The 26,844-nt window shown below is 38.5% G+C and overlaps 1 protein-coding gene across 1 annotated transcript in view; it reads right to left on the reverse strand.

Annotated features, from left to right (window-relative positions):
• The window catches only part of Cd109 (CD109 molecule), a 126,638-nt gene extending 101,457 nt beyond the window's left edge, over nt 1–25,181 (reverse strand). Inside the window, exons 1-4 of the mRNA XM_026391343.2 lie at nt 25,078–25,181; nt 23,832–24,004; nt 6,291–6,319; nt 363–593 (exon numbers count right to left, since the gene is read on the reverse strand). Of these exons, the coding sequence (XP_026247128.2) occupies nt 363–593; nt 6,291–6,319; nt 23,832–24,004; nt 25,078–25,151 (507 nt within the window). The 5' untranslated portion in view covers nt 25,152–25,181. The remainder of the gene's footprint in view (nt 1–362; nt 594–6,290; nt 6,320–23,831; nt 24,005–25,077) is intronic.
• Nucleotides 25,182–26,844: the final 1,663 nt, after the last annotated feature.

Below are 26,844 nucleotides of genomic sequence, written 5' to 3' on the forward strand. Positions count from 1 at the left end.
AAAAAAAAAATCAATGAAAAATCCACGACTCGAACCTAAACAGGCTGACTTTGAAGCCTGAGCTCTGAACCCAGGCCTCTACCACCTCCCTTCCTAGACAGAGGATTCCCATCTTGAGAACAAAGCTCATCTTAGGTGAAATTCTAAGATATTACAGTGTCCGTCAGGTGAGCAGAACTGGCTGGGGACGTAGCTCTCTGGTAGAGCATTTGCCTAGCATGCACGAGGCCCTGGGTTCCGTCCGCAGCACCACAAAACAGTCATGGACCAAATCCTACATCATTGCTGAACATGAACAGAACTTCAAGAGAGCTTTGGTAAGGCGGTTTGAACTCCTGGCTTTACTTCTGTTTGCCACTTACCTTAATGAGAATGTTCAAAGAGGTTTTGTAAGGCTTGAAATCCGAGAAGAGCGTAACAACCCGAAACTTCACTTCTTGCTTTGGCTTATAGAGCATCTTGTCTGTTTGAATAAAGACAGATATTCTCTTGGTCTCAAATGATAAGCGCGTACTATCAGAGAATAAAATCTCATTCTGGGCATGTCCAGTTACACGTAGCTCATAAATCTCCTCTGCACTGTTCAAAGGTAGCTGTGGTGGAGAGGAGATAAGATATATCAAGGTCTCATATTTTACCTCAAAAATGTCTTAATTATAGTCTAGGATAGAAAATTTAAATACACAGTATTATCAGAAGTAACTGCAATGTTGAACAATTTGCCCCTCCTGGGCACCAAACAATTTGTTTTCCTTTTTTAACATCTGATAGTTTGCTCTCCGATTATATCAAAGGGTTTCAGGAAGAGAGGACACACACCCCACAGCTCGCTCCCTCTCAGCAAGAGACAATTTGCTGCTTCTAACTCCACTTGCAAATTATTCTCCCCATCAGTTATTAGGGGTCAAAATCCCTCGACATCCCCAACGTCCTTTCTGTGCTTGCCCTATTCAAGACAGTCCACCCATGAAAGGCACATTTGCATTGTCTTCCTGCATCTTGTTCATTATGTGTCAGTCTCAGTAAGGATGATGGTGCTGCTAATTGCATTACTATTATTAATAACAGAAACCCTACTTTCCACCATTAACAGACGAGAAAACATACTAAACAGTTTACTATATCATTCTACTTCAATCCTTTAATAGATGCTTAGACTAAAACCATTCCACAAACAAGGAAACTAGGGCTTAGATGAGATAAAGATGTTTCTCCAGGTCGCTAGCCCAGACACAAACCCAACATGAGCTATACTACTCTAAAAAGAACTTTGATTGCTGAGGGTGGTGGTACACACCTGTAATTCCAGCCACTCAGGAAGCTAATACAAGAGGATCACAAGTTCAAAGACAGCTTAGGCAACCTAGTGAGATCCCATCTCAAAAAATAAAGAGGGAAGGGATGTAGCTCAGTGGTAGAGCACCTCTTGATTCAAATATCCAGTACCAAAAAAAGGAAAAGAAAACTTCATGTAGTAATTTTAAAATATGTTCAAGAGTCTCTAACCTTTCTCCCTTCAAAAGGTGGAGCCTAGGGCTCAGGATGTAGCTTAGTGATATAGAGCCAATCTAGCATGAGCAGAGCCCTGGATTCAATCCACAATACAGGGGAAAAAAAAATGTGAGACTTATTCTCCAGAATTCACTATGAAATTCTTTAAGGTTTTTTGTACATTTGAAAATTTCATAATAAAATGTTACCAAAAAAAAAAAAAAAATAGGGGCTGGGATTGTGGCTCAGCGGTAGAGCGCTCGCCTAGCACGGGCAGGACCCGGGTTCAATTCTCAGCACCACATAAAAATAAAGGCATTGTGTTCTGTCCATCTACAAAAAAGATTCTCTCTTTCTCTCTCTCTCTCAAAAAAAAAAAAAAAAACAAATAATAATGCTGCTTTCAAGTAACCTCTGGTACTAATTTTTGCTTTTTTTCAATAAATAAATATTTATTGAGTATCTCCTATGTACCAGGTTGTCCTAGGCATTGGAATACAACTTGAACCAAAGGCCCATGCCTTCGAGGAATTGAGAGTCTAGTCTTGCATTTTTATATTCTGTTTTCTGAAGTGATATTTCAGTCCTCTGATTATTTTAGTCAGATTCCTTAATACTATAAGCAAGAAAATATACATGTCCAGAACCAGCATATAATATGCTTTTAACTAGCATCGATTTATAAATATTTATTATGCATAAATGAGATACTTGAGCCAGGCATGCCATGCAAACCTGTAATCCCAGTGGCACAGGAGGCTGATGGAGAAGGATTGTAAGTTCAATTTCAATTGCAAGCCTCAGTAACTTCGCAAGACCCTTAGCAACTCAGAGAGACCCTTTCTCAAAATAAAATAAAAGACTAGGGATGCAGCTCAGTAGTAAATCACCTCTGTGTTCAGTCCCCAGTACAAAAAAAAACAAAAGATATTTGATGACATTGCTCTTTATAATTTGGGTATAGTTTGATTATTTTAGTGGCACAGAGCCCCAGAACAGATGGTAGATTAAATACTAATGTTAAATTAATGATGCAGAAGTGCAGAGGCTTCTTAACCACAAGGAAGCCAAAGAGTCAGAGAATGAGAATTAACACAAATGTGCCCCCAAAACATTTTCCTGTGCTCCCTTCTCCCTCCTCCTTCAGGGAGCTGATGCTGACTCCAAGGGAGATGTTACTGCCCATCTTTTTGCTCCTTTTGGCTATCATAACTAGTTCACTTTTTCAGTTTTCGCCCATTATAAACCCCACTTGACCATACATAAGACTTAGGTAATTTGGCAGCCTCAAAGACTAAGTGCTAATCCCAGTGCTAGAAAGTCAGAATTATGACATGGGCCTTGGCACATGAATAGACTCTCTTTCTGCCAGACCTGGGATGGGTTGTAACCTGCTTTCCACATCAGACTGGACACCCTGGGGCACAGAAGCTCATGCATCTGTGCTGGTCAATTGCCTTCTGCCTTCTTGGGGCCATTTACTAAAAAAGGATTTCCAGAATGGGTAATAGTGCAGTCCCCTGATAAAAAGACGTCCATATCTCTTATAAGGAAATCAGTGTTTTCCCATGGATATTTGGGACTCCTGTTCCTTGACGTGAGGGAACAGAGCTAGAGGAAGGTAGAGAGAGGTTGCCAAAGTTGGAAACAGTATGGCAGCCAGACAAAGTGTAAGAGCTGACAGTATCAAGAGGCTCTTATTGACAAAATATCAGCCTCTGAGTTGAGTTGTTGATTCTCAATTATGCTAAGCCTATTCTGTGCATCCTTAAATGCAATCTGTCTGAGTCAATGATAACTTTCTGCCCAGGGTACATAAGAAAAGCAAGCTCAAAAGATCCTTGGTGGACAGAAAATAAGCACAACTCATTCTAATCTGAGCTCTTTCCCTCCACTGACAGACTCATTGCACTAAGGAAACCTGAAATGACACAAAAATGTTTATCTTTATTTACACATGCCAGTTACTAAAGAATTAGAAGACAAATTTTTAGGTAAAATTGACAAATTTAAGGTTGGGCATGGTGGTACACTCCTTTAGTCCCATTGGCTTAGGAGGCTGAGGCAGGAGGATCGAGAATTCAAAGCCAGCTTCAGTAACTGGGAGGCACTAAGCAACTCCGTGAGACCCTGTCTCTAAATAAAATATACAATAGGACTGGGGATGTGGCTCAGTGGTTGAGTGCCCCTGAATTCAATCCCAGGTAACCCTCCGCAAAATTGATAAATTTAAGATGATAGTTTTTAATCAACTTTATTTAAAATAAATTTTAAAAACACTTTTAATTAAATAAAACCACTCCCTCATTTTAAGTTGGATTCATTACCATGAGAATAAGAGAAATCTTTCTGCCATATTTTATTTTTATTTTTTTATTTTTTTGAATGAGTGAGAGAGAGTGAGAAAGAGGGAGAGAGAGAGAGAATTTTTAATATTTATTTTTCAGTATTTGGCGGACACAACATCTTTGTCTGTATGTGGTGTTGAGGATCGAACCCAGGCTGCACGCATGCCAGGCGAGCGCGCTACCGCTTGAGCCACATCCCCAGCCCTCTGCCATATTTTAAACAAAAAAATAATCTTTATATTAAGCACCAATTATGTTTTTACTTTCTTCTTATTGAGGGCTATTTATATCAAAAGAGAAACAATGACTAAATCAGATAAGACACGTTTATTTTAATGCACTCTTAAAATATACATGTTTTGCAGTAAAAAGTCATAAAGACCTTTAAAAAAATAATTTAAAATATTACATTTACAAACATCCGAATGCAGGTACATTTTAAAAGTTGGGTCCACTTTAACTGAACACCCATGAAAATATAGACTCTTCTATTTTTGCCATGTATTATCAAAGTTGCCCAGACATTTTATGACTAAGTCTTTAAAAATCTGTTCTACTAAAAAGGGAAATACTCCTAAATATAATCTCTAGTAAAGCTTTTAATAAATAGTTGCTATAGCTACATAGAATGGAAATGGCATATTTAATATTAAAAACGTAGGGTTTGTAGTTAGTATTTCATAAACTTAAGATTTAAAAAATAACTCTAGTAATCAAATTTCTAGCTAGGGACACTCCAGACAAGCACGGTTTAAACCACGTGGTACTACTTGCCCTGCTTCCTCCTGTTTCCTGCTTTTCTACACTTCCAGCCTGTGAAAATGCAGACTCTTGAGGAAACCAAATAGTTTACTGGGCATCAAGCTATGATTCCTGAACTTAAATCTCTCTCTCCTTCTGCTACAGAGCAATTATGATACACAGAATTTATTTTAATTTCACCACCAGCCTCCCTTTTCAGCAGTTGTGCACACAGAATCTACTGTTTTAGGTTCTATTAATGCCAGCTGATGATTAATTGTCACAAAGATTATGGTGGGGCGGGGCGTCCCACTTCTGCCTGTTCATGCCTTTTCCTCACCCTCCCTCTACTTTCTATTGTTAGCAGAAGTGTGTGTGTGTGTGTGTGTGTGTGTTGTGGTGCTGTTAATTGAACCCAGGGGTTCTAGCCCAAGCTAGTTAAGCATTTCCTTTGTTCATTGGTTTTGTTGTTGTTCTTTGTTTGCTTGTTTATTTTTCTTTTTCTTCATGCATGAAAGCATCTTGTTAAATTGTCCAGGCTGGCCTGGAACTTGAAATACTCCTGCCTCAGCCTCCTGAGTAGTTAGGATTACAGGTACATGCCACAGTGCCCAGCAAGCAACTGCATATTTCTCAGTAAGAAAAGTACAAACACAAATATGTTAGAAACTTAGTTGATAAGACATATTAAGTAATTTTTATAAATACTGTTTGGGACACAGTATTCTCTAGGAATCCCCCAAAATGAATGTGGTTTCCGAAATGTGCTAAACAAATAGCCATCAAGAAGTAATAAGTGAACCAGCTAATGAGGTAATACTGATCCTACTCAAGTATATAACATGTCAGGGCCAAAGTCATTAGTCATCTAGTCTCAGAAAATCATCAAATTGTGCCTCTTATTGAATGATGAGGTCTAGTCCACTGTACATTAACTGCCTGAAAATCCAGAACAAAGCACAGTTATTAAAACACAGACTTCAAAATCAAAGCCATGGGAAATAGGATGAGTTCATAAACAACATATAATAATAAGGCCTGATGGCTCTCTCAACAAAATAATAACCCCTTTCCATTTCTGTAGTAAATTTTACAATGCTTTCACATCTTATTTCACTCCAAGGCATCCCTATGAGCCACAGACTATCTTTATCCCTTTTCTAGGGCCAGGAATAGAGTGAGGTGAGTCAGGCACTTACCTCAGAGGCAAAATTTGAGAGGCACCAAATAACTCAATAAGCAAGAAAATAATATGTAATATAATATTTTAAAATATCAAAATTAATATAAAGAAAATATTGTAACCCCAAAAAGTCAAAACTTTAACAAAGACAGGACCAGTATTACTGACTTCTTTTGCCTCAGATTCCAAAATGGCTCCCATGGCACTGCCCTCTTCAAAGACAAAAAAAACTAAAGAGAAGAGTATTTATTACACATTCAAGACTGTAAGGCTCATTAAGGCATCAGGGAACAAAATACAGTGAACTTTTCTATTTCACAAAAGGGAAAATCCCTGCTAAGAGTTTGAAGAACCTAACAACCAATAGCACTAAAATAACAGTATTCTTAAACAATCCAAAGGCTAATCTTGACTCACGACAAACTTCCAAGAAATGTATATAAACACAAAAGCCAATTAAATATTAACTTATTCAGCTCACTGAGGCAATGTGTTTCTGAAACCAAAAGTTGCAAATGAATACTTACTGCTGGAAGAGTAAGTGTCCTGAAAGAACCTAAAAGAAGAACAGGAAAGAAAGGAGATTTGTCATAATGTGAATGGGATACTATAACACAAAATTCACAAAACTCTCAGATGTACATGGGATTATAAATGCATTTTGGTCAAACCAAAACAATTTTATTAATGCCCAGAATATACTAGAAATTATCATATATCCTTGTGCCAAAGACCTAAGGATCTCAATTAAAAAGACATCCGTGAATGAACCCCCAAAACAGAAGATCTGATTCTCTTGCCATTATCATTTGTTCTCATTGCTGCTGGGCTCTCATCGCTGTCCTAAGGTAATATGCTTCTGAGGGACACTTCATAGAACATACAGGGGAACCTGCGGTTGGGGAGTTCAAGAAGAGGGTATTTTGCTGTTGAGGGACTTTTTGTTTCGTTTCTTGTTTGTTATATGTGGTGCAGGGAATTAAACACAGTCTAATGCATGCTAAACACACACTCTACCACTGATCTACACTCCCAGCGATGTGGGTTTTTATAATATTTTTTTAGTTGTAGGTGGACACAATACCGTTTTTTTTTTTTTTTAATGTGGTGCTGAGGATCAAACCCAGTGCCTCACACATGCCAGATGAGTGCTCTACCGCTACAGCCCTAGCCCCAGCAATGTTTACTTTTTATGTTCTCATATTCTCGTGATAAAGAAAGAAAAGGAAGACATTAGTCATGTCAAGGAGGAGCTGAAACTCACCACTGACTCACGAGTATTAGGTGGTACAGATGTTTTTGCATAGAGTTTCTAAACATAGGACTGCTACTTTCATTCATACCAATTTCTCATCATATCCATTTATTTTGAGGTAAAAATGGTTTCAAGTTAGAAATTTAAAAAGTATTTATCTGAGGTTCCCAATCAGAGGTGATAATAGGACCTCCTTTCCTTGATTAATTTAAAAACTATATCTTAAAGATACCAAAATTAACAAGACAGATATGATCCCTCTCCTCCTGGAAGCCACATGGATTTATCATGTGGGATCAGAGAGGCACTAAAATGTGGCACAGTACAGAGCAGAAGTTTAAAAATGGCTTCTGAAGTCAGACCTCACAGGTTCTACCATGAATCTGCCATAAGCCAGCCCTATCTTTGAACAAGTTACCTGGTTCTCCAGCCCAGTGTTTTCATCCATAAAATGAGGATGTTGGTAATCACACCAACCTCATAAGGTGGTAGTGAGGTGGTAATTGATGCCTGCAAAGTGCACAGAACAGATCCTGACGCATAGGCAACAGCTGATGTATGTTAGAAAGCTTGAAGAGTTTTCCACTGGGAATGTCAGCATGCCTCTACAACAATGTTCTTCAAACCTTTATAATGAAGCACTCCATAAATAAAAACATTTAATACACATTGCCCATGTCAAACTAGATTCATAAAGTTATGTACATGTGTTTTCTCAAACTATCAAATATTAGAAAACCTTAATTTCCTAGTTTTTCTCAACTTTAAAAATGAAAGTACATTTTCTACCTTAACTCTTATAAATAATCTTGTACAGATGGTCGCACACCACCACAAAAGACCACAGCCTCCGTGGAACTCAAGGAAACACAAACACATTTTCAGGAGCAGACAAGAAAGTCATCACCATCATTTGTCACTCAGCATAAATCAGTTTATCTAACTGTCACCATTGACAGTTGGTGGAGAACGCTGGACACAACATGTTTTAGGAAAGTGAAAAATATAAATATATTCCACAATGAACAGATAGAGAGGGGGTGAATGGGGAGCATTTAGAAGGAATGGAGGGAGAACACCTAGAGAAAACAATGTCAGCATCTACCATTCTAAGATAGGAGAAATCAGCAAGGTGAGGAAGGACAGGAAGCATGCTCCAGGCAGAGAAGCAGCAAATCCACAGCAGCAGAGGGCTACAGAAGCAAAGACCTGGTTGGGCCAAGCCACTGGCCAGGAGAGGGCAGCAGAGGTGAGGCTGGCTCTCTGCACAGGGTGAGCCCTTATACCAGTATCCCAAGTGACCCTGTTATCCACATCCTGATTTAGCATTTGTCCTGGATTTTTTGTTGTTGTTGTTGTTAGTAAAATGTTATTGTGTGATAGGTTTAATCTGCATATTTTAAATATTTGTATTCTTTTCGATAGGTAAAATTGCATATATTTATGGTGTACAGATGTTTTGATACATATAATTTGTGCAATGGCTAAAAAGCTGATTAATATATGCATTACCTCACACATTTCTCATTTGTTTGTAGTAAGAAAACTTAAAATCTACTTTCTTAGCAGGTTTCAAGTATATAAAATACTGTCATTAATCACCATAACCACGACGTACAATAGATCTCCTGAACTTACTCCTCCTGTCAAATGGAAATTTTGTGTTCTTTGACCAACATCTCCCCAAGACCCCAGCCCAGCCTCCTATAAACATCATTTTACTCTCTGATTCTCTAAGCTCAATATTTTAGATTCTACATATAATGAGATCATGTAGTATTTGTTTTTCTGTGCCTGGCTTACTTCATTTAATATAATACCCTCAGATTTATTCATGTTGTCACAAATGACAGAATCTCCCTTTCTAAGGCTGAACTGTATTCCATTGTGAATATACACCGCATTTCCTTTATCCCTTTACCTACAGATGACAGACAGGTTGATTCAATGTAATAATCACTACAAGAAATGTTCCCATGAACAAGGGAGTGCAGATGTCTTTGACATGCTGATTTCATATCCTTTGTATATATACTCAGTTGTGCTTTGAGAATATCTCAATGGGGTAAGGGGCTCTGTGCATTAAGGTTTTATTTTTAATAGAATAAATATATTCCACAATGAATTGAAATCAAATTAGAAAGCCCTAGGGTGCTGTAGCAACTAAACTTTGTATATCCTTGGAAAAAAATACAGCCAATTTACTTAACAAATTCTGTCTTACAAAATATTTGTTAGGTTAAGTGTATGGCTGAGTGGTAGAGTGCTTGCCCAGCATACACAAGGCCCTTCCATGAGAGAAGTATGGTGCTCTGCAATCAAAAGGACATGCCCTGTGAAAGATTTGGGCTGAAACAATTGAACATTTCAATATAGCAGGAAAAATAAAATTCTTAATAGGTATCTCATTACATTTTGGAGAAAATGTTTTCTCAATTAAAAATATTATGGCCAGACAACCTGACCATGGACATAAATAATGGGTAACAAGATTCAAGATTCAATGAGCATGCTGCTATATAATTAAATAAATGGTTAAACGAGGGAGAACAGAAGTTCTTACTTATCATAAAATCTCATCTAACAAATACAGACAGAGTCCTGGAATTAGAAAATTTCACAACTATCACAGAAATATTTGATCAGGCAATAATCATCAATCTAGTAAGTACAAATAAGCTGAGTAATACACCCCATTTGATTCAAAAAATAATAATAATAATAATAATCAAATGGTGACAGAATAAAAGATGAAAAGTAAAAAAAAAAGAATTATAAGAAATAATAAACCACTATTGTTTTAAACTAATAAATTTGGGGGTGACTTACTTCATGAAGATAGGTAACTGGAACACTTGTGAAACAAGATTAACTAGCAACCTCTAAAGCTGGGAGGTCCTATGTGGTACCCTCTGGCCACATGTGGCTATTGAGCCATTGAAATACACAGCACTTATAAAATACACCCCATATTTTTAAGACTTAGAACAAGAGTATAAAATGCCTCATCAATAATTTCATCCATGTTGAACTGTTATTTGTAAATTATTGGGTTAAAGTATATCATTAAAATTAATTTTACTTGTTTTTTTACCGTTTTAAATAGAGCTACTAGAAAATCTTCAATTATTTATGTAACAGTGTCCACTTTGTGCTTTTAGGCGTTTCCTTTTCTTCCTCCTTTCCTGTTCCTCCCTAATCTCTCCCCTCCCTAATCTCAGGGGACACCGGATTACCTTTCTTTCCCATTTTAGGCAGATTTATCTGTTCTTGAGTATACACTCATCATAGCAAGGAAGTAATCCAGACTTGGGGGATGAAACCAGAAGATCTCAGAAATGACTACTTCCTAAATTAACAAGTAAATTACAACTCCAACAGAGACCACGTGAAATGTAGCTTTTGAATGGCTCTTTTAAAGGCCCCCTGGTTACCCTGATGGATAGAATCACAGCCTCTGAGACAGGAGTCCCATGTTTCTCCTTTGCTAGCAAAGCAATAAATCATTTTCCTTTTTCTCAAAACCGTGTCCTCATTATTGACTTGGCATCAGGAACAAGACCCGAGCTTTCAGCAAGACTTATGTAGTTATTATACTTCTATTAGACAGCCCTAGCCTAAAGGATATAACACTTAAATCTCTACTTAGAAGCAGAGCTGACAGAATACAATTTTTTAATTTTGTGAATAAAATAATAATATTATTTATAGAGTTCTAAAAGCACTGCCTACCTGAACTGGTTTAATCCTCACAACGATTCTATTTTACAAATGAGAGCCTTGAGCCACAGAAATGTGAAGAGACTCACTTGGGATCACACAGACTAGAGTGATGGGGCCAGGGCTCTGACAAGGCAGCCAGGCTCCTGGGTCTGAGCTGTCACCACTCTGCCCTGACTCTCAGTACAAGAAGCAGTTACACTCTCGTACCTACCTTCATCTACTGTCAAAATTCCACAGCCTGCATAGCCTATGTGAATGCTGCCAGCCCTCACTTCCTCGATCACAGAGGTTAAGAATCTCAGTCATCTTGAACTCCTTTCTCTCCTCAACTCTATGTTAATCAGTCATCAGAACCTGTGGATTCAGGAGCCTAGCTGCCCTTTCCAAAAGGTGGGAAAAGGGCAAAGCTCTGAGAGCAGTAGACAGCAGGACCCTCAGCAGCTTGCAGAAAGAAATCCTTCATGCCTGCAGGGGATCTGAATAGTCCAGCACAACGTCTACTAGTGTCCCACATTAGAGTAAAACAGAAAAAAATTAAACTGTAATGAGCTCCACCAATAAAACAGTGCCCTCCATTACTGAGGGGTACTTATTTTTCATTATTGTGGGATAAATCATCAGGGGCTGACTATTTTGTCAGCTTAGTGATTGGAGGAAACAATATGCTTCCTTTCTCCCCTGGTCTGACCGACAGTCTGCCTCCAACTGCCAGCAAATTTGCAAAGATAAGGAGGGTTGGGGGGGGCAAGAATTTATTTTTGTCCAAGTGACATCAAGCAAGGAGAAAGTGGAAAGGGATGGGAATCTGCAATTCATTCAAATAAATCTCCGTAGGTTGATCAAGTGGAGGGCAAGCATTTTAGCAATTCAAAACAAGTTCACCAGATTTGAAGGGCAAGAAATCTCATCTCATATAACTTTTTTTTTAATGTGGTTTTTAGTTTAGTCAAACCTTGGAAGGGTTTGCTCATTAGAGAGAAGTTGACTGACTGACTGCATGCTTAGGTCCCATGCAGACACTTGACCACATCTGTTCACAAAACCAAGAAAGATACATGGCTAGAAAGAGAAGCTCCATCCAAGTCGGAGAAGATAATGCTAAATGAAGTTAGCCAATCCCAAAAATACAAATGCCGAATGTTTTCTCTGATATAAGGTGACTGACTCATAGTGGGGTAGGGAGGGGGAGCATGGAAGGAACAGATGAACTTGAGATAGGGCAGAGACGGGTGGGAGGGGAAGAGAGGGGGCAAGGGATTAGCAATGATGGTGGAATATGATGGACATCATCATCCAAAGTACATGTATGAAGACATGAATTGGTGTGAACATACTTTATATACAGAGATATGAAAAATTGTGCTCTAGATGTGTAATAAGAATTGTAATGCATTCCGTTGTCATGTATTTAAAAAATAAAATCAATTAAAAAAAAGAGAGAGAGAAGCTCCATCCAAAAACTAGAGTGTCTCACCCACCTCTCATTCTTGCTGGATCCCAGGAGTAGCTCAGACAATGCAAAGAGAAATCGGACTGATGGAATAGTTACTGGTTTCCTGTATTCTTATTTAAAGGTCAACTTTAAATAATAATTTTTTTAACTTTCTGTCTTCCCTTTAAATTTACAAACACAGCTTGCAATTTCCTAAGTGTTTATTGAGTCCGAATTAATATCTGAAAGTCCTAACATTTTAGCAATAATTTATGCCACCAAAACATAAAAACTAGGAGTACTGGGGGTTGGGGCAGTGTTAGGTGAGGAATAATAATCTCTTTCTCTGCTGTTGCTAGGTTGAGAATTTAAATGGATAGTATTTGCAAACTGTTGTGAATATTTTTTCCCTTTTGGCAAGGCTCCACTGAGACATGGGAACTAGTCACCATCTCTTGAAAGGGGGCAGGGCAATCTTTGAAATCACTAACCAAAGATACAATTTACTTACAGTTCTTCTTAGTGTTATTCTGGATCACTCTGTAAAACTGACTATTTTTGTGTATGACCAGAGATAGTCAATCTGAAAACCCTCTCAGATGGTTTCTCCTTCCCCACGTCACCTAAGCAACTCAAAAGAGACCTTGTTTTAAGACTTCACGCTTGGCACAGCCTGAGAACTGGCCATTTGATTTACAAATAGAGTCAAAGCTATTTTTAAGTTGTATAATAAGCATACACAAAAACTAACCTTCCCTTAACTTTTTAAACACACTCTGTAATACCATATGTTGCCTCTTCTGACATCTGTCCTGAAGAATCATTGAAGGCAGAGTGTGTAATTGGAAATCCATCTAGGTCCAGAAATACTCTACCAAAAAAAAAAAAATGGATTTTCCACTATATATAGTCTCACTTAGTGTTTACCTCTTAATTCTCATTGGTTGCTCTTGCTTTTTAGTCATAAGCAGTAACAAACTTTATTCTTAGCTGAAATTTTTTACCCCTTTATCAACATATTAAATTTTATCTCACTAGACAGCATATTCTTTGCTCTACAAATGGACAAAATGAGAAGGAAGGATTTCCACCTCAAATCTGTGGAAGACAAATCTTAAAATACAATGTTTCTGCTTTATAGTTTATTGTCACTTAGAGGTTAAATAATCATCCAGTAAATTGAATTTATGTAGAAATTACAAGTCATCAAAACAGAACAAAATCTCCTGCGGTCTCTTAGATCCTCCTTTTGGTGTTTGTTTGTTTCTTTGTTTGTTCTCGCCTGCCTTCCCTTGCTTATAAATACCTCAATAAATAAGAGTTTCATACATAATGTTTTATTCCATTTAGGCAGTTCAGTGAAATCAGATCAAACAAAAAACCACTAAACATAAACAAAATGCACAGTATAAACTCAATGTTAGGTTAGCTACAAATGAAAAACTAAGAGGCAAATGTCTTGGTTGTTAAATGGCAAGGTTGGCAAGCTATATCCTACAGAGTAAATCTGGCCCACAACTATTTTTTTATATAGTCCATGAACTAGGCCTGTTTTTTTTCATTTTTAAACAGATGGGGAAAAATCAAAAGAAGAATGATATTTCATGATAATTGAAAATTATATACACTCCCAATTTCAGCATCCATAAGTAAAGTTCTGTTGGTACACAGCCACACTCACTTGTTCATGAAGAGTCTATAGCTGCTTTCAAGCTAAAAGGCAGCACTGAGTAGCTGCAATAAAGACCAAGAGGTCAGCATAACCTACAGTATTTACCCTTTACAGAAAAAGGTTGTTACCCGATGTGGTATGGTGCACTTTTTAGAGACACCACCTCCTTTCTCAAGGAATAAGGTTGAAGGCCTAACATCAGCCATGAACAGAGAGCCATGGACTCGTGCCACAAGTATTAACATCCAATACTAGGAAATGCCAACTAACTGACATTCACTGTTTATTACATGCCAGGCACTGTAATAGACATTCTAAGAAATGCCTAAAAAAAGAAAAAGGAAATGGGTCAAATTAATTTTAATTGCATATTGTATTTAACCCAATATGTCTGAAATATTATCATCAAACATATAATGGATACAAAAAATTGTGAGTATTGTTAAAATTTTGTTACCAAGTATTCAAAATCCAGTGTGTTTTATATTCATAGCTCATCTCAATTCATATAAGCCACAGTTCAAGTACTTAAAAACCAACTAACTAGTGTCTACCATATTGGATGGTACAGCTTTAAAGCATTATCTTATTTAACCTTCACAACAAATCTGAGGTAGGCACTATGAATATCAGGTGATGTAAGGATTAATTTTCAGTGTAGCTCTAGAACTCTCATTCTGACACATGTGCCTTCCAAACATAGTGTTGTGCTCCCTCCAAAGGAGGGAGCTATTCCTTCCAAAGTAGTCCAAACATATTCCCATCTTCCCTCCATAGTTTTATTACACTCTCACATAAGTATTTGAATAAATCCCATCTTTTATCTTTTCTCTTGCCCATATTATTAACTCAAACTCAGCCACAGAGATAACCATGCCTCTCCAACCCAACAGAATCATCTGCAACATTCACTCCATACTCTCCCCTCCCACTAGCACACACAGCGAACTTAACTAACTTTCAATCCAGTAAACCTAACTTGACTTTGAAACTGTCCACACAGCACTCCAACCAGCCTTTACTATCAACTCCAGTTGGCACATGAAATGACGCCTACTCTGCTTCCCTGGGAAGAGCACAGGGACCAGAATTATGTGTGGTCACAAATTATGTCACCTAGCATCGTGCCATGTACAATTTGGTGCGTAATAATGCTTAAAATGCTTAAAGTAATAAATGGCCTATCTTTATGTGCCTGAGGAGACATCATACATATTTTAGCAAAATTTAGGTTTTTAATACAAAATCATTTCTGCCAGTTACATCCACACAAATGTAAATTCCTAACATTGCCCCACCAAATGGAAGCTTCCGGGTGGTCTTTAAAAAAAAAAAAAAAAAAAAAAACTCCCCATTTATTTCCAACCTCTTTACCACTCTGGTTTTTAGATTTTAATTCATGAATCATTTCCTCAGAAGTAAAGTCTCACAGAGCTACATACTGCTATTCCCCCCACTAAATCTTCTTTGACCATCTTCACCAGGAGCCTGGCAAGGGATAACAAGTCAATTCAGACTTTTCCTGAAGGAAGTAAAGAGTAAAAGAGATAAATCAAGGCCAGGATCCACTAAAATCCTCCTCCTCGAATTTTGTTACTATACCTTTGGTATGATGGTCAGCTTAGCCCAGTCCAAGAAATAGTTATAATGCCACTCCATACACTGACAAAATAACAGTAAAAAAATAACTCTACCCATCCTTTCACTCTTCAGGTGAGGCACCCCATCAGCACAAACAACCCTTTCCTTTTTATTCTCCCCACGCTGTCCTCTAGACACTAACACAAGTCCAAATTGCATTCCAATTTCTCACAGTCCAGCAGTTTAGGGCACTACCAGAGAATTTTTCCAATTTTTTGTTTCTTTTTCTGATGTGCCACTACATTTATCCCTACTTCCTACAGAGAGGAATTTCTGTACAGGCAGGATCTGTATAATTTAGAGACCGGTAGATAACTGTAGCAAAGTTTTCCTAAAACTGCATTTCAATTTTATTTTTTCATCTCAATTATATGTCAAAATGTTTCTTTCCTTACATATTCTCTCTTTCTTTCTCTCATCAAATGAAAAGTACAACTTTAAAGATAATCCAATCCCCTGTGCCCCTGATCCTGATCCTGATCCCACCTCTCCTGACCCATGAATTATCCATCCCCACCTTTGGTCACATTTATCTCGCTGGTGTGCCTTTTAAAAGACTATCTGCCTCTGTCCTTTCAACCTCCAAACTTCTAGAAAGAAATCACTCTCTGATTTATTTTCTTACCTTCTGTTCATTGCTAAAAATTTGTCTTTGCTTCCAACATGCAACTTAGAGCCATTCATGTATAGGTCACAGATATCGTTTCCTGTGCCCTTACCTTTTCGTCTCTCTCTGGTTTTAGGGACTCCTTGGCACTGTCAAAGCTTCCTTCTCAGAATTTTCTCCTCCCTTAGTTTCTGAGACACCTCACCCCCTTCAATCTACCCTTCTCTGACAGCTCATTGGCTTATTTTCCTCCTTCAAAGCTTCTGCCCTCAGTCTTTCTCTTCCATTCATGTGTTCCAAATATTGTCTCTATGGAAACAATGCCTTAAATTCTCTCCCCCACTACAATTTCAAAACTGTCACTGAGCATCTCCACCTGAATGCATCATCAAACTCACACCCAGAGCAGAACGAAATGTCTCTTCAGAAAACACATAGAAACCCCTAACACCTCCATGAGACAACTCCCAGCCATCTGCTCTTTCCTCTGGCACACCCTTCCCTTCTCTAGTCTGTGAATAACCATGGGACATGTATGAATGGGCATCTTTATCCCTCTGGAAGTAAAAGGTAACTACCATGCACAGAGTCAGACACAAGAAGCACTATTTGCAAACCACATTGAATTTTTTATACAAACAAAAAATGAAAATTTCTCCAGTCTTCTGCATTTTATGTGTATGCGTTACTAGCATTTATCCAATCCCTCAAGTCAGAAATATTTTTTTTAAGTTACTTTAACTGATATACAAAAACATTAAAAGTGTTCCTATTCGTGGAGAATCATGTGATGTATACATAATGTAATTTTTAAATCAAGTTAAACATATCCCCTCAAACATTTATCATTTCCTTATGGCAAAAATTTTCAAAATCCTTTCTTCTAGCTTTTTGACATGCAGTATATTATTGTTATCTATAGTCACCCTACAATGCAATAGCACTCCAGAATGCCTTACATGCAACTGTAACTTAGTACCAATTGATAAGCCTCACTGTGCTTATCAATGTGCGATTTAAATATTGTACATTATTCTTCCGGAATCTCCAGTGAAATCCTTCCTTTTGTCCCACAATCCATTCATTCATGCTTCACACACAAGAAATAATCCATAAATAATAAATTAATGAAGGGCATGTATTATAAAGTATTATAAAGACATCTTAACTGAACATAAGAGATCAACAGTAACCCAGCCCAAAGTTTTACAGGATCTGATTTCTATTTCCACCACAACCCTTCAGTGAGTCACAAAGACAGTGACTCATTGAGTGTTAGAAAAAGAGCAGCACATGTTTAACTTAAGCTTTAAAGAATTAATGTGTTTACTTTCAACTTTACCCAATCATTAATTCACAATCAAGCCCCAAGACACATTTCTCTGTTGCTGAAAATTGACACCAGTGGATTGGGGGCTGCTCCAAGGGCAAACACAGAAGTCCAGGAGGGGCCCTCTCAGCTGCCATGAGTCATTTCAGGCTTGCAAGGGCATGCCACTCACTCCCAGGATTTCCAGTATTTGGTCAAGTACAATTTGTGAGACACTAAAGATAGTTGGTCTCATTTTATTATGGCTAAGAATCGCCTGTTGTGATGGCTGAACCTAAAACTTACATTTCTATACCTTACCCATTTCTTGAGAGTGGCCATTAATCTGCATCTTTAGAAAGTACAATTCATACTTTGAGAAACACGGCTATAGAATTTAATGTTTTAAAGATCTATGATGCTCCCAACCTAGTCTCCACCCCATAAAAGCAGCCCTACCTTGAAATGAAACAAGACACTTGCACAAATATGCAAGTAATCATTTTCAAACTCCAAGCTTTATTTTCTTCCACATCAGAAGAATTAACATTTGCAAATATATTATAGCCTTACCCAAAGTTCTCCATATATTAGGAAAGTTTCTTGAAGGATAATGAAAAGAGCAGTGGACTGAAAATTTGAAGACCTACAATATGTTTCCAGCTTTGCCACCAATAAGTGATTTAACTTTGACTAAGTTCTCAAACACAATACCTCTCCTCCGTCTCCTCCTCCATAAATAAGATGTTTAAGTTGGCTTATCTTTGAGGTCCCTTCCACTCCAAAACTCTATAAAGCTCATGATAAACTAAAAGGAGAGCTGGTATTTTACCTTGAAGTTTTTCAGATCCAAATCAGATTTCATTAGTTCCCAGTCTAAACTGTAAGCAAATGTGAAAATGATTTTAGAGAAAGATGACTATATAGCATTCCATCAATATCCCAAAATGAAGCAAACCAAAAATCTTTCACTCTTCTCCAGGTAATAGAAAACCTTCTGGTCTCTAGACCTCAAACTAACTTCAGGCTTCACTATTTACTAACCTGGTTAACTCGGGAAAATAAACTGTTCTCTCTCAGGTTTCCTCATCTCCAAAATGAAAATAATAGTGCCTACTTCAAAAGGTTATAGAAATTAAATACCTCACATAAAGTCCCTGGCACTGTGCGAAAACACAATATTTAATGTGCTAAATACCTTCCCATTCTTTCCTAGTGATGCGTCTTTATATAGAGTTCTCAGTTTGAGATCATCCCAATAGGTGATTAATAAAATTGCCTTTGACATGAATTGTTGCTATTTTCTTATAATAACAGTAGCTACCAATTTCTTAAACAATTCCTATGTGTTCAGTACTTTAAATGTTACCTCATTGAATCCTCACACTAAGTATAACATTGTATGAGGCAGAAACCACTATTTTTCAGATGATAAAACTGAAACCATAACTGCCCACAGCCACACAACCATTAAGTGAAAAGACCAGCACCTGCATCCAGGTAGCCTGACTCCAAAGCCCAAGCACATCTATTACACTATGGTCCTTTATCCTCAGGATCCGCCTACCTTTAATATATATCCCACACAATACCAAAGATATGTGAATGAAGAGCCTACACCCTTTAACAATAATTCTCACCTAACTACAGGTTCAGACAGAGTTCCACTGGCAAAGCTGCCTGTGAAAACCTGCCCTGGGAGATCTGCCCACACACTACACTAATTAATCGACTTTCATAAAAACCATGGGACTGATTTTGAGCTGTGCAGCGTGAAATGTATGTTCAGTAGCATTGTTTTCACCAGAAAGCCATTCTAAATGAACTAGATGGTTTTTTTTTCTAAGTTCTTCAGCTGATATCTCAAATTTTAAAATTTTCTCACCCTTACCAGAACATGATAAAAAAATAAAATACCCCATAGTCAAAGAAAGAAAGATAATAAAAGACAAAATAGATTTCAAATTCTGAAAAAATAGAAAGTGAAGATGCTCCATTAACTTTCCAAAGTTTAAGGCAAAAACTAAAAGCAAGTAATCAGAGGATATGGACATAGAGAGTACCTCATCCCAATACCTTAATGGAAAGTGGGACTGGCAACATTAAATAGGAGTGGGACTGGCAACATTAAAATCTAATGGTGCCTCTAGCCAAAAGGCACTCACCAGGAGAGGCCCATGCAGAGTCCCCCCATTTTCAGCTAGCATTTTAGTTCAGTTTCTTTATTTAAATCAAATTTCCAAAACCAGTGAAAATTAATTCATTAATGGGGAGAAAGACTATGCTCTTTCTTATTTGAAGTAAATCTTGCTCCAGAAAACTAGTGAAAGTGTATAAATGAAATTTTCATATTATAGAAAGAGAAGGGAAATAAAATGGAGATTATTTCAATGACATCAGAATAATTCAATGCTTTCATATGCCTTAAGAGTTCTCATTTACAACTGGTGAATCCCAATGTTCTGAATTTTTTCTCCTGATTTGGCATGGAACTCCAGGGCAACTCTGCAGGGGGAAAGAGATAAACCACAGACTAAGGAAGAGAAAAAGGGGCCAGACTCACTCTCCACCCAATATTATAGACTGATTCTAAGCCAAGAGCTGCTCCATCTTCACTCCTCTGGTATTTATTACCTGCTGAACTTTTCCAAATGCTTTATCAATTATGTTTATTACTAAAAATAGCTCTATAGTTGTTTTAACTGAGAGATGATGGTGATGATGCTACTGATGATGATAGTGGTGGCAGTGACATGGGGATGATACAAGTACTCTTGAGAATCTAAATCTTTAAAGAGACATTGGGGGCTGGGGTTGTGGCTCAGTGGTAGAGTATTTGTCGATCACGTGTGAGGGAGGCACTGAGTTTGATCCTCAGCACCACATATATAAATAAATAAATAAATAAATAAAATTATTTAAAAAAAAAAAAAAAAAAAAAGCCTGGCACACACCTATAATCCCAGCAGCTCAGGAGGCTAAAACAGGAGGATCACAAGTTCAAAGCCAGCCTCAGCAATTTAATGAGGCCCTAAGAAACTCAGCAAGACTCTGTCTCTAAATAACATATAAAAAAGAGCTGGGGATGTGGTTCAGTGGTTAAGCACCCTGGGTTCAATTTCTAGTACAAAAAAAAAAAAAAAGACATTAATACACCTTTACAGAATTCCGTAAAGTTTAGTAGAAACATTTTTTTCTTTAGGGCTATTTTTCACAAAAAAAAAAAAAAAATTAGAAGAAAGAAAGAAAAACATAACCAGTAACCACTCCCCAATAAATGTAGAAGTAATCTATTTTTTAAAATGAATAATTGTAATGCAATCAATACTGCTGGCCTCAAGCATGGAAATGTAAATTAAATTTCCCCTATGTCTATCCATCAAATAATGAACTCTCCCCTGAAGAAAAGCCATATTTTTCTGCCTTTATTAAAGTACATTCAACAATCTGAATCCATTACTATTTCTAATACAAATTAAACCCAAAATACATTTTGCTAATGGGAAAAAAAAAAAACCCACCCCAGAGATTTCTAAAGCTGTCCAGCACCATTGGAATTGAGGCACTCAAAATCAGTCCCTCTCCTTAACTCTGCTAGAAGATAAATCTCCATTAAAACCAGTCTTTGCTTGGAGGCCTGCAGAGAAAGCTGATGAAGCAATCAGATCTGAAATGCATTTGTTTGTGTTTACAGTAATGGGGGGGGGATTACAAAATATGAATTTTATGAAGATGCAGACCTAGAAGACTTAAAAGTCCTCATTTATCTACAAATTGTTACATAAACAAAGGATGTAAGAAGTTAGATAAAGTAAAGGATGTTAAGGACAAGGAGGGAGAAATGACTTGATCCTTAAGTGCTGACATTTACAGGAAGCACCTGTTCTGAGAACAATACTCACAGCTCTGATAAAAGAATAACACTCTCTTTTGAAAGAGAGAGAATGCTCCTAGCAAGGGGAGTTTCAATGAAACTCTATGTTGACAGAGCCAAAAACTGCCCAAGAAAGAAGTAGCATTTTCCTTCTTTCCTTTTCAGAGATCCATTTTCTTCCCTGGACAGGGTTTTCCGGACCTAATCTTGAGCACTTGTCCTTCCCAGGAATATATGAGGAACACTTTTCCCAAAAGAAAAAAAATCTAAGAATAAAGTTTAAAACCAAGCCACAGTATCATGTACTCCCAGTGCAGGTACTGTTTGTTGTAAAAGAAAGACTGATAAGGCTGGGGTTGTAGCTCAGTGGTAGAGCACTTGCCAGCACGTGTGAGGCACTGGGTTGGATCCTCAGTGCCACACATAAGAAATAAATAAATAAAGGCATTATGGCCAACTGCAACTAGAAATTTTTTTTTTTAAAGAGAGAGTGAGAGAGGAGAGAGAGAATTTTTTTTTTTAATATTTATTTTTTTTTAGTTCTCGGCGGACACAACATCTTTGTTGGTATGTGGTGCTGAGGATCAAACCTGGGCCCCACGCATGCCTGCACTACCGCTTGAGCCACATCCCCAGCCGAAATTTTTTTTCTTAAAGAGAGACTGATAAAGGTCACTGCAGAAAAGATAAGACTGAGAGAAATTCTAGACCAAAGTCCAAGCAAAGACCAAACATTTCTCAAAATCATCTGTTATTTTGTACCTCTGCACTGCAGTAAAACTGCCCAAATTATAATTTTTTAATGAATAAATAGCAAATGTGGAACTATCTTCAGTATCACCCCTGTGATTTAATACTTCAATATTTTCTTTAGCCCTAGTATAAGACCAGGTTTCATTCATTTTCAGAAACAACAGTTCAGTAATCAAAAATGAGATCTGCTTCCAGTGAAGAAGGAAATGATGCTTTCTGCATCTTCTTCTTCAGTATTATTTCTAATAATATTAGCAGTTGTTCTGTATTGAGTACATAATAGGTATATTACATACTGATTTCAATTTCATAACTGCCTGGGGAAGTTGGCTTCATTATCTCCATTTTAAAGATAAGCAAATGGATGCTCAGAGCAGTTAAATAAATTGCCCAGGATCACAAAACTAGTATCAGAATAGTTCTAGAACTCAAACTCAGATGTTAAGACCTAACCTACACTTCCTCTCCAGAAAAACAAAGCCTACCACCTCCCTGAATTGCTCCTCTAAGAAACAAAGTGACCTGCCCCCCCAACACACACACACTCCTCTCCTTGATTCTTAGACCAAATTTACCCACCCAGTGGGTCACCTTTCATTGGAGAAGAGATCCACAGATGTAGATAAACTTTTATCTCATTTGATGATAGTGCTAATTTCTCTATGCTGGTAGAGGATAAACATTTATATAAAGAACTATTGTAGCTGGGTACAATGGCACACCCCTGAAATCCCAGTGACTCAGGAGGTTGAGGCAGGACAATCCTCAGCAACTCAGCAGTCCCTAAACAATGTGGCAAAACTGTATCTCAAAATAAAACATAAAAAGGCCTAGGGATTTGGCTCAGTGGTTAAGCACCCCTGAAATCAATCTCCAGAAAGGAAGGAAGGAAGGAAGGAAGGGAGGGAGGAAGGGAGGGAGGGAGGGGGGGAAGAAAAAGAAAGAAAGAAATAAAAAAAAAATACTGTAGAATCCCATCCATTCTTCACTATGTTCCCTTAAATGACTTTTTAAAGATAGTTCTTAACTTTATAGGAATTTAGTTAGTTGTGTTTATATTTGGGTGGCAGATCATGGGTGATTCAGGTTTCTTTCTTTTACTTCCAGTATTAATCAAGTTGTAAGCACCGAGAATATATTGCTCTTGCAACTAAGGAAAAAATACAGTAAGTGTCCATTTTAAGTATTTAAGTATTGACACCCTAAAATTATTTTTCCCTTATACTTATTATTTCCCGTTTTCTTAAAAAAGAAAACATTCACTGAGCCAATATAATCATGGGCCCCAGCCTCCTTTGCTGACTGAAAATGGACAGTGGTAGCATGACCCATTTCTAGGCCTACTCCAGAAAATCCTCTTATATGAGAGACTCTGTGCTCTTCCCCTACAAATTGGGGAGCCATGTTTTGATGATGATTGAGCTAAAATATGGAAGGAACCTGGGTGTCTGAATCCCACTAGGAAGAGCATTCAGGAATGCCATTTTGGACTTTACATAAATAAAAATTAAATGTGTGTTATGGGGGTGCTGGGGTTGTGGCTCAGTGGTAGAGCCCTTGCCTAGCATGTTTGAGGCACTGGGTTCAATTCTCAGCACCGCATATAAATAAATGAATAAAATAAAAAGGTCCATTAACATCTAAAAAATTTTAAAAAATAAAAGATTGAGGGGGGTGCTAACAATTTTTAAAAATGTGTTATGAAAGTCACTGTGAATTTGAGTTCCTTTGTTACACTACCTAATCCATGGCTTTATTAACATATTTCAATTTTTACTGCAGAAGGGTAAGAATCCACGCACCTTTTTCAAAGATTCCTTCTGCTTCCAGAACAGAGACCGTTAGGTTTGACATGGTCTTGAACACCTCCGCCTTGACAGTGACCTGTGAGGGGCTATGTTCCAGAAGCTCCACCCCAACAGTCATATTTCCTCCAGGCCTGATGATCCCTGGAGCTGTCACCAGAAAACGGGGCCTAAAGCGTTCCCAACAAGGGAAAAGACAAGTTTTTATCCTCACATCTTCATTCTTTTGTGACCCTACAATATCATAAAGAGTGAGACAGACTCTCCATACTGTCCTTATTGCAGTTTTACAATTAACATCGCACCACCGCTCCATTTAGCAATGCAGTTAAATCCTATGAAACAACAGTAATTCCCAAAACACTATGATAATGCATTAATCCATGCATTACTATTAAAGGAAGGCTTGTTATTATTTCCATTTTATAGACCACAAAGAGCACAAGAGGAGCTGAGATGTGAAGGCTTACACTGGAGCATGCAGAACTTATAGGCAAAGTAGAAGCCTCCAAGTTTCTACTTTACAGATTAACTTCATCCCAGTGTGATTGCTTTTCTTGGCTTAAAAAAAAAAATGACTAGGATTTTGCCCGTTTCTTATTCAAACCTTTATACTTGGGCATCCAGCCAAGAAAAAAAAAAAAAGAAAGAAAAGAAAACATTGATTGAAATATACCATCTGAAAATAAACTACAAGTGGTGAAATTTCCGGGTGAAACAGAGGGGAAAAAAAAAAAAAAAAAAAAAAACCTCACTAAGGTAGTTCATTATCTGCTAATTTGCTAAATCTACAGTTTAGGGATCAACTACAAAAATCTTTAGGAATGGGGCACTATTATCTTAAAGTTCTGATCTTTCTTAGGAACACATACTTCAGGTACTTGAGCCCCACTTTTACAATGCCAAAGTTGAGACATCTTGTTTAGGAAAAAAATAATTATCCTGTCTTTGAGAGAAGGCAGCACATTAGTTTGAAGCAAAAGATTGAAAAGCAAAAGGCAGAGGCAACATGGGCTAAAAATAAAATTATTTTCTTTATAAAGTTGTTATAGCCATAAAGACGATTAAACATTATGGGTGGAGAATGCAATTGTCCCAGAGAGAGCCACCCTGCAGCGACAGGATCAAACATCCAGGCCAAGGTCGGGCTGGGGACTGCGACCGCGCAGCCGCTGCCACTTCCCGAAGCCCCGGCCCAGGCCCATCCGCGCCGCGCACCCTCCCCGCGCGCCCGCGCTCCTACCCGGGGCCCGCGGCCAGCGCGGCCGTGCACACGCAGAGAAGGTGGGCAGCGGTCAGAAGCGGCGGGCCTGGCATCTCGGCAGCGTCTGCTCCTGAGAAGGTCGGCTCCTGGGCAAATTCGCAGGCACTGTGGGGTGTGGCTTTTTCTCGAATTTTATCCCCTGACTCGAGTTTAGCAATCTGAAATGGGCGCGCCTAAAAGCAGAGTGAGAGATCTAAATTGAGACGGGACTAGGTGGCTCCACCCTTCCCACCCGCATTACAATGGCGCTTCTCTCAGCTTTGGCAAACTTCTCCAATCCAGGGAGTTAGAAAGCGGTCTCTAAATGCGGTCAGCCCAACCTGACCCCGCCATCCCTGCTCCCCGCGTAGACCTGAGGGCGCCCACTTCCCCGGCCCACCGGGTTCCTAGGGCTGTTTACACTAGCGCTCTACCAACGGTGCCCGGAGTGAATAAACAAGCCCATCCTTGTGAGGAGAAATTCATAGCAACTATGTGAAGTGGAAAAAAATCAATCATTGTCCTCCAGACTATGAGTCAGAATTTTAGAGAAATGCAGACGCGCGCGCGGGCGCTGGTATGCACGCCAAATGGGTATATTTGGAGGGTGGCTGTTTGATGTATAGGACTGGGAACAGAGAAAAACATTTTCTCCTTAAAACAAAAACTGAAGTATATTGCTTTCCTCGCCGAGAACGCGTTATGGTTTCTCCACTTTAAAGAAGGAGGGGGCAATGTTGCTCAGTGGTAGAGCACTTGCCTACCATGCGCGCGGCCCTGGGTGCCATGGGGGTTAAGGGGAGTGGTCCCCTGCCTCGTGCAACTGTGAGAAACAATTATCTGGGAAGAAGCTTTTATACTTACAACTCTCACTAAACATTTACTTCAGAAAGTATTCATTAGAACTGTAAAGCCTAGGGTAATTTGTCTAAACACAATTAGGGCCTGTTGGAATAAAGGCCAGTGGCCAGTGGTGGCGGTACTCAACAGTTACTGATCTCCATCTCTTCTCCTGGCTTGTCTGTAGTTCCTCCCCAGCCACCCTCTTTGGCACTGCCACCATCTTCAGATGACTCAGGTTTCACCATGACTACACCATAAATGCAAGGAACTGCCAGAAACTGTTGGAAAACAGCACATTCAGTCCCTCACAACTTAAACTTTCTAATTCATGGAAAAGTTTTAGATGGTGACATTTTAATATGGGGCAAAATGCAAACGGAAAAGAGGTCAGCAAAAGAATGTCTCATGGCACAGTTATGTGCTAAATAAAGGAGAAAGTAGCACCTAGACCAACTGTGGTTTTTGGAGTCCAGGAACTTGCTTTCCTCCCTTTCCTGTTCCACCCTTTCTCACCCAGCTGAACAGCCTGCAAGCATCCCTCATTCCTCTCCCAGGGCAGCCTATCTTTAGTGACTGACCTCCTGTGCATCTGGGACTTGGGTATGGCCAGAAGTGTCAGAAGCTGCCTGTTCCTGACATAGCTGTTACTGTAAGGCTGGCCTCACCTATGTTGTTCAGAGAGGAAGATCAAGTTCAAGTGTGGGCAAAGTGCCATGGTCTAAATAGTGCTTCTCACTCTCTGATGTGTATGCGAATCACATTAAAATGCAGATGTTGATTCAGCGGTACAGGATGTGGACAGAGATTCCTGCTTCACATCAGCAGACAGTGGATCATGGAGATTCTACACATAGGGACAATTTGGGGGCACTCAGATGAGCAAATGAAGTTGAGATCATTAAGATAATTCTCAACCTTCCCCCC

This window comes from Urocitellus parryii, chromosome 8 (genome assembly GCF_045843805.1).
Source record: "Urocitellus parryii isolate mUroPar1 chromosome 8, mUroPar1.hap1, whole genome shotgun sequence".
Taxonomy (NCBI): Eukaryota; Metazoa; Chordata; class Mammalia; order Rodentia; family Sciuridae; genus Urocitellus; species Urocitellus parryii.